The sequence below is a fragment of the Oncorhynchus mykiss genome, chromosome 10 (genome assembly GCF_057628025.1).
Source record: "Oncorhynchus mykiss isolate SJ-2025 chromosome 10, ASM5762802v1, whole genome shotgun sequence".
In the NCBI taxonomy this organism is placed as follows: Eukaryota; Metazoa; Chordata; class Actinopteri; order Salmoniformes; family Salmonidae; genus Oncorhynchus; species Oncorhynchus mykiss.
The window spans coordinates 37,739,413-37,754,416 of record NC_143031.1 but is presented as its reverse complement, the minus strand read 5'-3'; the positions used below and the strand labels follow the sequence as shown (position 1 = coordinate 37,754,416).

General features: G+C 42.6%; 1 protein-coding gene across 1 annotated transcript in view; it reads left to right on the top strand.

The window, feature by feature from the left end:
* Nucleotides 1–15,004, top strand: part of LOC110533823 (teneurin-1) — a 185,580-nt gene that overhangs the window by 139,626 nt on the left and 30,950 nt on the right. The window contains exons 12-21 of the mRNA XM_036990211.2: nt 688–873; nt 1,924–1,950; nt 2,288–2,434; nt 7,028–7,244; nt 7,496–7,615; nt 7,724–7,985; nt 10,415–10,682; nt 12,197–12,340; nt 12,993–13,242; nt 13,605–13,625. Coding sequence (XP_036846106.2) covers nt 688–873; nt 1,924–1,950; nt 2,288–2,434; nt 7,028–7,244; nt 7,496–7,615; nt 7,724–7,985; nt 10,415–10,682; nt 12,197–12,340; nt 12,993–13,242; nt 13,605–13,625 — 1,642 coding nt within the window. The remainder of the gene's footprint in view (nt 1–687; nt 874–1,923; nt 1,951–2,287; nt 2,435–7,027; nt 7,245–7,495; nt 7,616–7,723; nt 7,986–10,414; nt 10,683–12,196; nt 12,341–12,992; nt 13,243–13,604; nt 13,626–15,004) is intronic.

Here is a 15,004-nt window from a genome sequence, read left to right as displayed (position 1 = left end):
CAACCGTTACTATAAAATTGTGTTAGACAGCAAGCATGTTGAATTCCATTGCAAGCAGATGCAGAGACAAAATGAATAGAAATGTCATATACTTAATGGTAGAAAAATCGAGATTAATAAAATGCAAATGAAGTGGTTATGGCATGATTAAATATGATGGATATTTAAATGTGAATGCCTTTTCCATGTGTGGGGATAAGTGGCCTTTCTGCGCCCGCAGCTCTTTCTTCTCTCTGCTGATTGGCTACTTGCTGATAGGATGTACTCTCCATATTCCATAGAAATTATTCATTGAATATCATTAAACCTCTAAAACTTTTAAGCATTGAATGTTTTATAACTGCACCTGCAGCACTCGACATAGTTAGAAAGTATTATAACAAACAACATTTTCAGTTTTATGTCATGAGTAGGTAGGTAGAGATAAGAATAAGAATAAAAATGGGTTTTATAATATTCTTTTTCAAAAATCTTTATTTTTTGAGGTCTATTAGATGAACTTGCAAGACTTGCAAGACAAGATTAGTGTCTAGGATCCTGAATTAATTCATCGGAAATTATCACAAGTATTTTGGGAGCAATGATGCAGCTGGCCTTTGACATGTCCATCTGGCCTGTGTAGAGGTGTACTGTCTGTTGCCCAAAGCAGTAAGACCCCTGCCTGTCTCTCTCTGTGTCCGTGTGCAGAGGTGTGTCCGGTGCCCTGCAGTGCCCACAGTGTGTGTGTGGGTGGGAAGTGCCAGTGTGAGGAGGGCTGGGACGGGCCAGGCTGTGACCTGCAGGACTGCCACCCCCGCTGCAAGGAGCACGGCCAGTGTAAGAACGGACAGTGTGAGTGCCACCCTGGCTGGGAGGGAGAACACTGCAGCATCGGTGAGTCGCCCCTCCACCCCCCACCCCTCTGAGGACCAACACTACCCTACCACAGGAGGTTAACAAACAGACCGTGTAACGTGACTCTAGTACCTATTGCTCTGTTTAGAAACCATGGGGCTGATTTACTTTACTAAGACCTGATGGTGTTTTAGCATGTCTTAAAACTGTGACCACTAATGTGTGTGAACCACAGATCTTTGCAGATACACATCAATGAATATGTAATTCATTTGAGTGCATATTTTCTAGCACCACACATAGTAAATAGTGCAGCAGTTTAGCAGACCATTAGCTATCCCAGTGAATCATCCATCTGCTGTGTCATTTAGACACACAGTTGTCAGATGGAACACAGTCATTCTTGCCCGGTTATTCAATTCATCTGCTAAAAGAAAACAGGTACTAAACCTTGCTAGGCATTTTGAGGGACCGAGGCAGGGTGTTTAAGAGGGTAACATGTCACCACATGTCTTAGAGACACTGGCTGGGGTTCAGTGATGTCAGTGCCCTGCCTGTCTGTTGTACAATTTATCCACTTCATTGCTGTTATTTGAGAATGAAAACTCAGAGTAACAATGAAACTGTTGGTTGCCGCCAGGCTAATTTTCCATCAGCCATGGCCTCTTCCCTAGAGTGGAGGCATTTTTAGTTTCTTGCAACTGAATAATTTGCTCACCAAGTTTGAACGCACTCAATTAATGTGGCTACACCTTGATAGAACACTGCAGTTTGTCATCTGGGACGAACAGAATTGGGGACTGCCAAGTACATTTTATAAAAGAACCAGAAGATATTTTTTTCACTTCAGAAATGCAAGATAACAATCCTGTGAAATCGTTTCACTTGCCTTTAGAGATGCGGAATTGGAGATGGGCTCTGTGTCTCTGTGGATGTGTGAATCAAATCATAAAGCTTAGCTCCTGGCACATTAATAGGCTGTAATTATCTCTTCATGTGCCTTGGTGCTAGCATATTATCTCTGAGGCTCAGTAATCTAATCTCACACACTTTTTTTCTTCCTTCCTTTTATCTTCCTATGGTATATAGCGCATTACCTGGATCTCGTTGTTAAAGGTAAGATGCCTTCTCATTCTCTAGGATGGAATTGTTTCAAAGCAGCAGGGATTTTTGAATGGTATTCCTACGACCAAAGCACATTAATTGAAATGTTAATTAATTTTGAGGAGAAAGTATGATGCCCAAACCAATGGCAGATCATTCACCATATTCAATTTAATGTGAGATGGAATATAACAAAATATGTAACAAATGTTTTCGAATGGCCAGACATCTGGATTTTACGTAAATGAAAAGCGTAGCAGCATCTGTCCCCATCTCCTTAATCATGAGGAATGACTGGCAGTGTTCTGATACACAGCCTGTCTGTCTTCTTCTCTCTCTCTCCATCCAGACGGCTGTCCAGGCCTGTGCAATGGCCACGGTCGATGCACCCTGGAACAGAGCGGGTGGCACTGTGTGTGCCAGGCGAGCTGGAGCGGCATGGGATGCAATGTCGTCATGGAGACAGAGTGTGATGACAACGCCGACAACGATGGAGGTAAGGTCCCTGTGGACTGTGGTCTGTCTGTGGCTCAATAATGATTAATGACTTGACCTCCATCGCAGGTGAAGGTCAGGAGGAGGAAATATTTAGAACTCCACTTCTCCTTCCCGACATCTGAGCCAACAAGCATTTCCCGCTCTCTTCCTTTTCATTTTCCTTTTGTTAAATCTCACTACAGCAGTCGACATGGCTCACTACAGCAGTCGACATGGCTCACTACAGCAGTCGACATGGCTCACTACAGCAGTCGACGTGGCTTTCAGACCAAGGAGACCTCTAGGTAATTAGCTGGTGGTATTCTACCTGCTGCTTGGCTCCTCTAAAACATTTATGCTTGAGTGTAGCCCCTGGTGTTCCAGTGAACAGGAAACCAGACCTTGTGTTCCAGTGAACAGAGAACCAGACCTGGTGTTCCAGTGAACAGAGAACCAGACCTGGTGTTCCAGTGAACAGGAAACCAGACCTTGTGTTCCAGTGAACAGAAAACCAGACCTGGTGTTCCAGTGAACAGAGAACCAGACCTGGTGTTCCAGTGAACAGAGAACCAGACCTGGTGTTCCAGTGAACAGAGAACCAGACCTGGTGTTCCAGTGAACAGAGAACCAGACCTGGTGTTCCAGTGAACAGAGAACCAGACCTGGTGTTCCAGTGAACAGAGAACCAGACCTGGTGTTCCAATGAACAGAGAACCAGACCTGGTGTTCCAGGTAACAGAGAACCAGACCTGGTGTTCCAGTGAACAGAGAACCAGACCTGGTGTTCCAGTGAACAGAGAACCAGACCTGATGTTCCAATGAACAGAGAACCAGACCTGGTGTTCCAGTGAACAGAGAACCAGACCTGGTGTTCCAGTGAATAGAGAACCAGACCTGGTGTTCCAGGTAACAGAGAACCAGACCTGGTGTTCCAATTAACAGAGAACCAGACCTGGTGTTCCAGTGAACAGAGAACCAGACCTGGTGTTCCAGGTAACAGAGAACCAGACCTGGTGTTCCAGTGAACAGAGAACCAGACCTGGTGTTCCAGTGAACAGAGAACCAGACCTGGTGTTCCAGTGAATAGAGAACCAGACCTGGTGTTCCAGTGAACAGAGAACCAGACCTGGTGTTCCAGTGAACCAGACATGAGGCTTTAGAGCTCAGGTTTAATGCCCATGTCTTTGAGGGGAAAGATACCTTACAGTAGAAGCCATTTGTGCACTGACTTACATCTCATGTTTTTGATGTTTCAAAGTTTAAAACGTTTACAATGACGTAATGTAAAGTGTAATACATGTAATGTCGTAGTTACTGTAGTTTAGTGTGATAAATTAACTATGATTGACAGGTTAGAGACATACTGCTTCTGTATGTGCACCATGTATCTTCTCATCTAGTGCATGAGTTAGCTTCTTAATGTAAACGTGTATTTTATGAGGTGTACATTTCCTTTGTGTGTGTGTCATGATCGTCGTATGGAGTAGAAGGTGAGGACCAAAATGCAGCGTGGTTAGTATACATTCTTCTTTATTGAAGAAAGAATATGAAGTAAACTGAACCAAAACAATAAACAAATGTGAAGCTATAATAAGAAAACTATGCTGACACAAGCAACTAACATAGACATAGATAATCACCCACCAAGTACCCACAGAATATGGCTGCCTAAATATGGTTCCCAATCAGAGACAACGATAGACAGCTGCCTCTAATTGAGAACCAATCTAGGCAACCATAGACAGACAATTTACCTAGAAAGGAAAGAGCCCCATAAACATACAAAACCCCTGGACAAGACAAAAAACACATACAACACCCATACCTAACCGAAATAACAAGGAAAACAAAGAATACCAAGGTCAGGGTGTGACAGTGTGGCAAAGGAGATAAAAACATAATTCTGTGTACTGTATAGTCAAGCTACCATCTGGAAAAAGGGATGTGGTTTGGAACGCTCCGTGTTCTTCTTTACCTAAAAAAAATATGCAATGTGAGGTGTAATATGAAGAAATTAAGAATTATAATTATGAATACCGTAAATTAATTTAAAGTGACAGGCTACAAAATGTACTGAATCTGTGTGAGTACTATGTCTCATCCAATTCCTCTACACGAGTCAGATGTTTTAAAGGTGCAATATGCAAAAATCTCTCCACCATTCCCTGGTAGTTAAAATTCAAATAGTTCACCTGATATCAGTTTATGTGACAAAACAGAGAATCATTTTACCATCTAAACTGCTGTGAAATGTGAAATGTAATGTTCCTTAGCCAAAAATATTGTATTTTGAGCTGTTTGAAGCTGGTGTACAAAACCAAAAGTAATAGAGCAAAAATAAAACTTAAGAACAGGAAGTATAGAAATAGCGCACATAAAATAGATCTACCGCTTCTTAGACTTTCTTTCAATGAGAATGACAGATCTATAACAACATTTGTTATGTGAATTCGGTCAGGTAGACCAAAATGTGCATATTGCAGCTTTAAAATAAACTTCTTTGCATAGGGTGCTAATTAGCTACATTGGACCGTGTTTGGTTCCTTTGTATGTGCAGACAGAAGTGGTTGAGAAGGTAAGAGCATAATATTGTGTACAGTCTGTTAGTCTAGAGATGTGTTTGGAGCATGAACTCTTTACCTCACCCACTCCACATGTTTTCTCTGCTCTGGCTGACAGCACTTAAAGGAAACACCATTATCTCTTACCTTCAGAGTTCTTAATCAGGTTCTTTATCCCAGTAAGCCTCTGTATGCCAGCTGCTTCACTTTTACAAGTCTTCCTTCGTTGATCATTTTCCCAGTTGCTCTAGCCGTGTTTGTGTGATAATGTGTTCATGTATCTTTATTTGTTTGTAGATCATAAATAATTCACTGTATTTTCTTTTCTAACCCAATACAATAGAAAACAAATTCACAATTCAGTCCAGTAATGTGCCGGCAGCCTGGGCAGTAAACCTTTCCTCTATTATTCTACAACCTAATTTAGTTTACTCACGGCAGCTATGTCTCTCCCTTCAAAGATGTGACCTCCGCATTGTGTGTGACTTCTTATGACTGATGAGTATCTTGGATGATGTACAGTCATTTTGGTCCTTCTTTAATGTAGAGGGAAATTGTAGGAGGCTCAAATTGTCCCGACACTCCAACAAAGGAGAGGAGGAAATAATCACCCCATGTCAGTTAGTTTCCCAAGCCAATATGTATACGTCAGAATCCCAGAACATGTTCCTATTTTCATCTCATCTCAACTCCATTAGAAATGCCATTTATATTCTAAATGAGGCCTCGTCAAAGGCATTGGTTGGAAAAACCTAATGGCAAATGATCACCTGAAAAAGAGCAGTGATTAAGAGAAAAGATCATGACTTTTCCAACCAGCTGTAAATGAGTCACTATAATCACACAATTGACCATCCAGTGCTTTGTTTTACATTTGTAGCTGTGGAGTATATTAATTGTGCAACATTAGTTCACAAACATGGATAGCAATTCTCCCCCAAATACTTGTTTTCTTCATTATTTTATTGCATTGTTTGTTGATTATGTAAATATGGTGGCAATGGCAGGTACAGTACAGCTGTCGTTGTTGTCAGATACATTATTTTAGTGAGATGTTCTATACAGTATGGTAACCAGCAAAATTAATGCATTGTGGTCATGACCGATGGAGTTAGAGCCGACCCTGCCATCCAGCTTATAGCTGGGCACCATGCCTCCTTTATTTTGGCAGCCCAGCACTGAATGGGGATGTTATGGCTCTTGGCCCAGTAGTTATTCTGTTGTGTTGGTCAGTCGTTTACTGAATACATTTTCTTTGGCACCTACTGTATATAATTACACCATATTATTTTCTGTTACCATACTTACAATTATATTCTGAATTAATTCCACATTGCACATATTTTCCATCTGTGGTATAAATAAACATAGTTTTAAAACTTTTAAAACGTGTTATGAGAAAGCGTTGCGGATGGCATGTACTAAAGACCAGGAGACATTATTCTGCTTTTAATTACCAAGTAAGTACTTTTAAGTACTTTCGCTGTTGTGTGGCATTCAATGCCAGCAATCTTGACGAATGTCAGCATTCACTTCAGCACTATTGAAAGTGTCTGCCTGAGAGGAGTCTATGGACTTAATGGACCCAACGTGCTGCCGTTGCTCAGACCCACACATTTTAGACATTGAAGAGAACATAATTAAGAAGGCACTGTACTGCAATTATAGAGCGGCAAGTAAGTACAGTGTTAAGACTGTATAAATCAGAGGCATTTTGCTCCTTGTCGGGCATGAACTAGATATATTGTTAACCATCAGCTTCTCCACATTGTTCAAGTTTAAATCATCACAGCTAAGCCATGTCTAACTGATCTTCATTAAAGGATAGGGTGGATGTAGTCCCACTTAGGAGAAACATTATCGATTTATTCTATATCATTTGTAAATTTGATTGATAGTTTCAAACCACTTGAGGGATGTCATCTCAATTTCACAAGGCCCTCTGTGCTTTGAATGTTATTAATCTCTCCCACCGCTGTAACATTGGGAGCCTGAGATACTGTACAGTGTAGACTTAGCTGTGATGATGTTGTGTTATTGTGTTGTTGCAGATGGCCTGACGGACTGTGTGGACCCAGACTGCTGCCAGCAGCCTAGCTGTCACAGTGGGCCTCTGTGCCAGGGCTCCCCAGACCCCCTGGACCTGATCCAGCAGAACCAGACCCCCTACGCCTCGCTCCTCTCACGCCTCTTCTACGACCGCGTACGTTTCCTGGTTGGAAAGGACAGCACCCATGTCTTCCCTGGAGACATCCCATTCGACAGCAGGTAGAATAGATAATATAGCCGATACTATTTACCTCTGGTACCGCATGAATGAACAGGAATAGCTTGTTATATACTGTAGAAATATAATTGCCAATGAAGTACAGGTCCTTTTATACACAGCTATTTGTAGGCTACCACAGTACTCTGTATGGATATAGCACATTTGCCTTTGTCAACTGAACTGGAAAACATTGTAACTTGTTATAGTATAATTAAAATACCCAGTGAACTAAAACGCTGCTCTCTCCTAGCCGAGCCTCAGTGATCCGGGGGCAGGTGGTGGCAGTAGACGGGACCCCACTGGTGGGAGTGAACATCAGCTTCCAGCAGTACCCTGAATTTGGCTTCTCTGTCAGTCGCCAGGATGGCAGGTAGGTAGACAGTGGTCTAGTATTGTATTGTAGATACAATAGTAAATTGGCTTAATATGATGCTTTGCCGCTACTGATTGTGTGTTTGTGTGGATTCTGTTCCTGTAGTTTTGACCTGGTGGCTGCAGGGGGCATCTCAGTCTCCCTGATTTTCCAGAGGGCTCCCTTCCTCATGCAGAAACGCACCATCTGGTTACCATGGAACCAGTTTGTGGTTGTAGAGAAGGTCACCATGGCGAGGGTTGAGTCTCGCCCCCCTGTGTGTAACCTGAAGAACCTGATCAGTCCGTACCCCATCGTCCTCCCCTCCCCTCTCATCCGCTTTGCCAGAACCTGCGAGGAGCGAGGCCCAGCCATCCCTGAGCTGCAGGTACAGTAGCTGGTCCACTCACCAGTCAGTAATATACATAATATATACAGTCCCAGGGATGCTCACTCAGCTTTCAATTACCACCCATACTAAACCATTTCCATAATGCTTACATCTCTAATCATAATATCATTTTATGACTTCCAGGTGTATATTATAAATGGTTGTTTTTATTCCAATTCCTGCATTTTTCTTTATTCTGGATCCTGTGTAATTTTCACCTGGCTCATATTGTACCTGTGAAATCATCTTAGAATCTCACACTAATCAGTTGCCGGGGCGCTTTATTCCCAGAGCTGCTCGCTATCTTCTCCCCCGATCCCACTGATATTCCTACCTCAGCTTTGGAAGTGTGTTTTGCAGATTGTAGACATCCTAGTTTGTTGTGAGCGATAATGAAACTGATAGTGATTTTAATGAGGACCCAGTTCAGAGTGATTGAAGCTGTGAGCAATGAAGAGTGGGAGTGGGGGTTAGATCGTCAGCAGTAATTAAAATGTCCTCCTGTACGCTGCTAATGATATAGAATATAGATGTCATTTAGTATTCCAGGGGCATCGTGTATGTAGAATAATGTTCAAAAAGTATAAAAAATATATTGTTATGTTATTTTGATTGGATTTTAAGAAAGTGACATACAGTGGGGCAAAAAAGTATTTAGTCAGCCACCAATTGTGCAAGTTCTCCCACTTAAAAAGATGAGAGAGGCCTTTAATTTTTATCATAGGTACACTTCAACTACGACAGACAAAAGGAGAAAAGAAAATCCAGAAAATCACATTGTAGGATTTTTAATGAATTTATTTGCAAATTATGGTGGTAAGTATTTATAAGTATTTATAAGTATTTGGTCAATAACAAAAGTTTATCTAAATACTTTGTTATATACCCTTTGTTGGCAATGACAGAGGTCAAACGTTTTCTGTAAGTCTTCACAAGGTTTTCACACGCTGTTGCTGGTATTTTGGCCCATTCCTCCATGCAGATCTCTTCTAGAGCAGTGATGTTTTGGGGCTGTTGCTAGGCAACACAGACTTTGAACTCCCTCCAAAGATTTTCTATGGGTTTGAGATCTGGAGACTGGCTAGGCCACTCTAGGACCTTGAAATGCTTCTTACGAAGCCACTCCTTCGTTGCCCAGGCGGTGTGTTTGGGATCATTGTCATGCTGAAAGACCCAGCCACGTTTCATCTTCAATGCCCTTGCTGATGGAAGGAGGTTTTCACTCAAAATCTCACGATACATGGCCCCATTCATTCTTTCCTTTACACGGATCAGTCGTCCTGGTCCCTTTGCAGAAAAACATCCCCAAAGCATGATGTTTCCACCCCCATGCTTCACAGTAGGTATGGTGTTCTTTGGATGCAACTCAGCATTCTTTGTCCTCCAAACACGACGAGTTGAGTTTTTACCAAAAAGTTATATTTTGGTTTCATCTGACCATATGACATTCTCCCAATCTTCTTCTGGATCATCCAAATGCTCTCTAGCAAACTTCAGACAGGCCTGGACATGTACTGGCTTAAGCAGGGGGACACGTCTGGCACTGCAGGATTTGAGTCCCTGGCGGCGTAGTGTGTTACTGATGGTAGGCTTTGTTACTTTGGTCCCAGCTCTCTGCAGGTCATTCACTAGGTCCCCCCGTGTGGTTCTGGGATTTTTGCTCACCGTTCTTGTGATCCTTTTGACCCCACGGGGTGAGATCTTGCGTGAAGCCCCAGATCGAGGTAGATTATCAGTGGTCTTGTATGTCTTCCATTTCCTAATAATTGCTCCCACAGTTGATTTCTTCAAACCAAGCTGCTTACCTATTGCAGATTCAGTCTTCCCAGCCTGGTGCAGGTCTACAATTTTGTTTCTGGTGTCCTTTGACAGGTCTTTGGTCTTGGCCATAGTGGAGTTTGGAGTGTGACTGTTTGAGGTTGTGGACAGGTGTCTTTTATACGGATAACAAGTTCAAACAGGAGCCATTAATACAGGTAACGAGTGGAGGACAGAGGAGCCTCTTAAAGAAGGTCTGTGAGAGCCAGAAATCTTGCTTGTTTGTAGGTGACCAAATACTTATTTTCCACCATCATTTGCAAATAAATAAATTAAAACTCCTACAATGTGATTTTCTGGATTTTTTTCCCTCATTTTGTCTTAGTTGAAATGTACCTATGATGAAAATTACAGGCCTCTCTCATCTTTTAAGTGGGAGAACTTGCACACTTGGTGGCTGACTAAATACTTTTTTGCCCCACTGTATAGTACTAGCTAGTATATCTTGGAACGAGTACAAACACCAGGTGATCAAAGATACTTTACTGAAAGACTTGTAAGATGTTTTTATACATAGTTTGTATCCTCTGGCTTTAGAAGTTTTTCCAACTCCTGGTAACCAATAGTACATAATAACAACAGCCAAAATGCTTTCTCCTTCTCCTCAGGCTGTCCAAGAGGAGATCACCATCCCTGGCAGTTTCTTAAAGCTCAGCTACCTGAGCACCCGCTCCCCTGGCTACAAGGCTCTGTTCCGCATCATCTTAACCCACTCCATCATCCCCACTGGCCTGGCTAAGGTGCATGTGTCCACCGCCATCGAGGGACGGCTCTTTCAGAAGTGGTTCCCTGCCGCCCCAAACCTGGTCTACGTCCTGGCCTGGAACAAGACTGATGTCTATGGGCAGAAAGTGGTGGGCCTGGCCCAAGCTCTGGGTGAGATTATATGCAGCATTTCAATCATGTCCTGTCACGTACATTCAGATTCCCTGTAGAACAAATATAATGTGCTGTATTTCACTCCTTTGACAATTTTCACCCAAGGGATGACAACAAGCAACATGCTCCATGGGTAACTGGGAGAGACAATCTGTAGCTAATGGCAAATAAAAATCTATAAAGACAGTATTACATTCAGCAGTGCAACAGCAGAACAGCGTGCTACTTTTGTTCTACTTTATCGTTAGATAATACAATCACACAGAGCTCTAAAGACATTGTCGGTGTGTTAATGGTCAGTAGTATGAAAGACTGACAGATTTTTCAAGGGCCACATATAAGCTTTGTTTTTTATCAGTGGTTGATTTAGTGTGCTGGCTGCCTATTGGGAACTACAGCTCTGATGCATTGTTGCAATTTGTCTTAATGGAGAGAGTGTTACAAATCTAACTGGAACAGAAAGCAGGGGCCACTCTTATCTCTTTCACACACTATGAGGATGTCTCTCTGGATTGCTCTCCATGCCTTGTATTACTGTCAGATAGCGGAGTGTTTCTTGATTGCCTAGCTGGTGTGCATGTGTTGGAATCCTTTCTCACTGAATACACAGTTTAATCTGTGCGTATCCAGCTCCTTGATGGTGGATATGAGGCACTGTGGTTAATAGTCTGTGATATAAATAGGAAGTCCTGGAGATGTTATGGCCCGTTTATCTATAAATAACATCGAACACATGGCACAATTAGAAACGACATCCAAACTAAATTGAAATTCAAAACACATTTTGTTATGGTGCAAACATATTTTCCTCCACACTAAATAAACCCGAGGAAGAGATAAGGAGATGAAAAAGGCTCTAATTTATTCATTTATCTTTATGTACCAGTGGGAATTGAGCTCAACCTCAAACCTCATCCACTCTCTCTCCTCCTTACTCACCCTCTCTCTCTTCGTTGCCGATAGTAACAGGCTGATCTATCATGGTGACACAAGCAGGAGCCTGTAGCTACTCTGTGTGTAACTGACTATGTCCTGCTTGTGTGTGTGTGTGTGTGTGTGTGTGTGTGTGTGTGTGTGTGTGTGTGTGTGTGTGTGTGTGTGTGTGTGTGTGTGTGTGTGCGTGTGCTTCCTTTGCATGTGTTTGTGTGGGTGAGAGACGGTGAGCCGGAGCAAGGAAATAGGGTGAGCGTGCACACATACTGGGTGGATGCAGCAGAGCATGATGGTATCAGTGATGCATTAAAAAGTCTCAGGAGAATCGCAGACTGTTAGCACACACCCAGGCTGCTCTATAACCACCATAATGCCTCGTTCCAGCCTCTGCCTGGACCACGGCAACTCTAGGTTCACTGCAATTGTACACTGTGCAGGAGCTAGTCACACCATCACAAAAGCATTAGGTGTTGTTGTTTTCCAGGTGTGTCTCATTGTAATTGCAATAACAACAGGGTAATGAATGCATGACAATTGGCGGCGTCCCATTAACGGCCCAGTGGTCCCTTTTGTTCCAGTCTCTGTAGGCTATGAGTATGAGTCATGTGCTGACTACATTGTGTGGGAGAGAAGGATGGCTCAGCTGCAGGGCTTTGAGATGATTGCCTCCAACCTGGGGGGATGGTCCCTGGACAAGCACCACATCCTTAACCTACAAAGCGGTGAGGGCTCTGCCTGTTCCTCTGTGTCCCACTTCCATTCAGCAGTACTGTACCCTCAGCCCACCTAACCTGACACTATTTCATACCTGGTTATCCAGTAGGAATATTGTGAAGACATTCTTGCCAAACTATTATTGTTTTAACCACCATTTCAAATGACTTGATACAGACAGACAGACAGACAGACAGACAGGCAGGCAGGCAGGCAGGCAGGCAGGCAGGCAGGCAGGCAGACAGGCAGGCAGGCAGACAGGCAGACAGACAGACAGACAGACAGACAGACAGACAGGCAGGCAGGCAGACAGACAGACAGGCAGGCAGGCAGGCAGACAGACAGACAGACAGACAGACAGACAGACAGACAGACAGACAGACAGACAGACAGACAGACAGACAGACAGACAGACAGACAGACAGACAGACAGGCAGGCAGACAGACAGACAGACAGACAGACCTACATAGAATTATTACTGTATTATATCAGCGAGTTCTGTTCTATAGTGCTAAATTGCGTCAGTTTGAGATAAGCTTTTGAGAGAGCTAGTTTAATGCATCCCTCTTGACCTTGTTGAACTTCGAAGATTCCAGGAAGGACTAGACTAGTCATTCCTCTGGATATGATTGTAATTGCTAGTTGTCCTTCAACTCCAGGTGTTCTACACAAAGGGAATGGAGAGAACATCTTCATCTCCCAGCAACCGCCAGTCATTTACACAGTGATGGGGACGGGGTACTTGCGCACAATCCCCTGCCCTAACTGTAACGGCCCTGCCCTGGGTAGAAAGCTCTACGCTCCTGTCGCTATCACCTGTGGCTCTGACGGCAGCATCTATGTTGGCGACTTCAACTTCATCAGAAGGATTCTTCCCAATGGATTCGTCATCAGCGTTTTAGAATTGAGGTGACACTCCCGAGCAGTAGTTAAAGATGCTTTTCAGTGTTTTTGTGTGATTATGTATTTGTACATTATCTCAAGGACTGAGGTTGAAGCATTCAAAATATATACTGCAATGAAAGTTGTTGTAGTGCTAGTTTGCCAAGCTATTTTGCTATTGCTGCTGTTGCTATGATTGTTACATTTTTAATGTGAAATGGAAAAAGATGGGAAAATTAGTCATCTATTGTATACACAGCACATGAACGAATTGAACTGAGAAGTTTCATTGAAATGCTTTCATAAGTATAATCATGGATCGAAGAGAAGATATTTCTCCAAGGATAAGAACTAATACTCTTTCTCTCTCTTTAATACAACGCTGCTAGGAATCGAGATCTCAGGCACAGGTACGTTTTCAATACCGTACTCAGTCAGACTCAGAACATAATGTACTTTCCTGAAAACAGTTTTTTATGATACTGCAGCATGAAAAGAGCAGTGCTTCAGTTGCAAACCGCCAGCCTACCTTTCATGGATGATGTTCTTATTTGGTTACAGAATACAGGATTTGAAGTGAGGAGACAGTCAGTCAATATGGAAGTGTATTGACCTGGATTTAAAGCAGTTCAATGTCGGTCCTGGAGGGCCAAAATACTTTTCAGGTTTTCATCCTGTCCGTCTAATAAGGGACTAATTCAGACCTGGGACACCAGGTTAGTTCTATTAACTACCAGGTAGAAATAAAAAACAGAAGTGTTTTGGCCTTCCAGGACTAGAATTGAACAGCCCTGATTTAAAGGGAGCAAGGATTAGAAATGGGCTATCTTTGGAGAGAAATACAGACAAGGTCTTTAAAGGGTTCCTCTTATCGTAGACAAGCCCCAGCCTTTCATGTGTGCTTAGATGGGGGAGCGCCCCGCTGGAATGGCCAGTTTAACACTGTTGTGTTGGGATGGGCTTCTCATACTCTCTCCCCCAAACAAACAGGCTCTCATGTCTCCCAGAGATATGATTCATCTTTTCATGCAGCCGTCATGTTCGCAATTGATTATTTCTCAATCAAAGCCTGTAAAAAAAACTCACTGAACTAGCTTTGCTTTTTCCCTCACTGCATGTATGACATGGCACACCCAACTAAAGCCTGAGATGAGTAATTTTCCTCTGCGAATAGCCTAATGTTTACAGAGAGGGTTTCCTGGTGATGGTAGTAGATGGCATCGTGCACTGGCATGCACGTCTTCACACATACAGTAGCTCTGACTCTCTGTTAGGGCTCTCATTACACAGGCCCTTAGGTTGCCTCCATCATTTTCAGTGGTGGAAAAAGTACTCAATTGTTATACTTGAGTAAAAGTAAAGGTACCTTAATAGAAAATGACTCAAGTAAAAGTGAAAGTCACCCAGTAAAATACTACTTGTCTAAAAGTATCTGATTTTAAATGTACTTCGGTACAGTGGTGGAAAAAGTACACAATTGTCATACTTAAGTAAAAGTAAATGCTTTACATCAAATTCCTTATATTAAGCAAACCAGGTGGCACAATGTTTTTATTTATTTATTATTTTACTGATAGCCAGGGGCACACTCCAACACTCTGACATAATTTACAAACGCAGTATTTGTGTTTAGTGAGTCCGCCAGGTCAGAGGCCGTAGGAATGTAAATGTGTTATATTGATAGGTGCATGAATTGGACAATAATTCTGTCCTGCCTGAGCATTCTAAATGTCACGAGTACTTTTGGGTGTCAGGGAAAATGTATGTGAGTAAAAAGTACATTATTTTC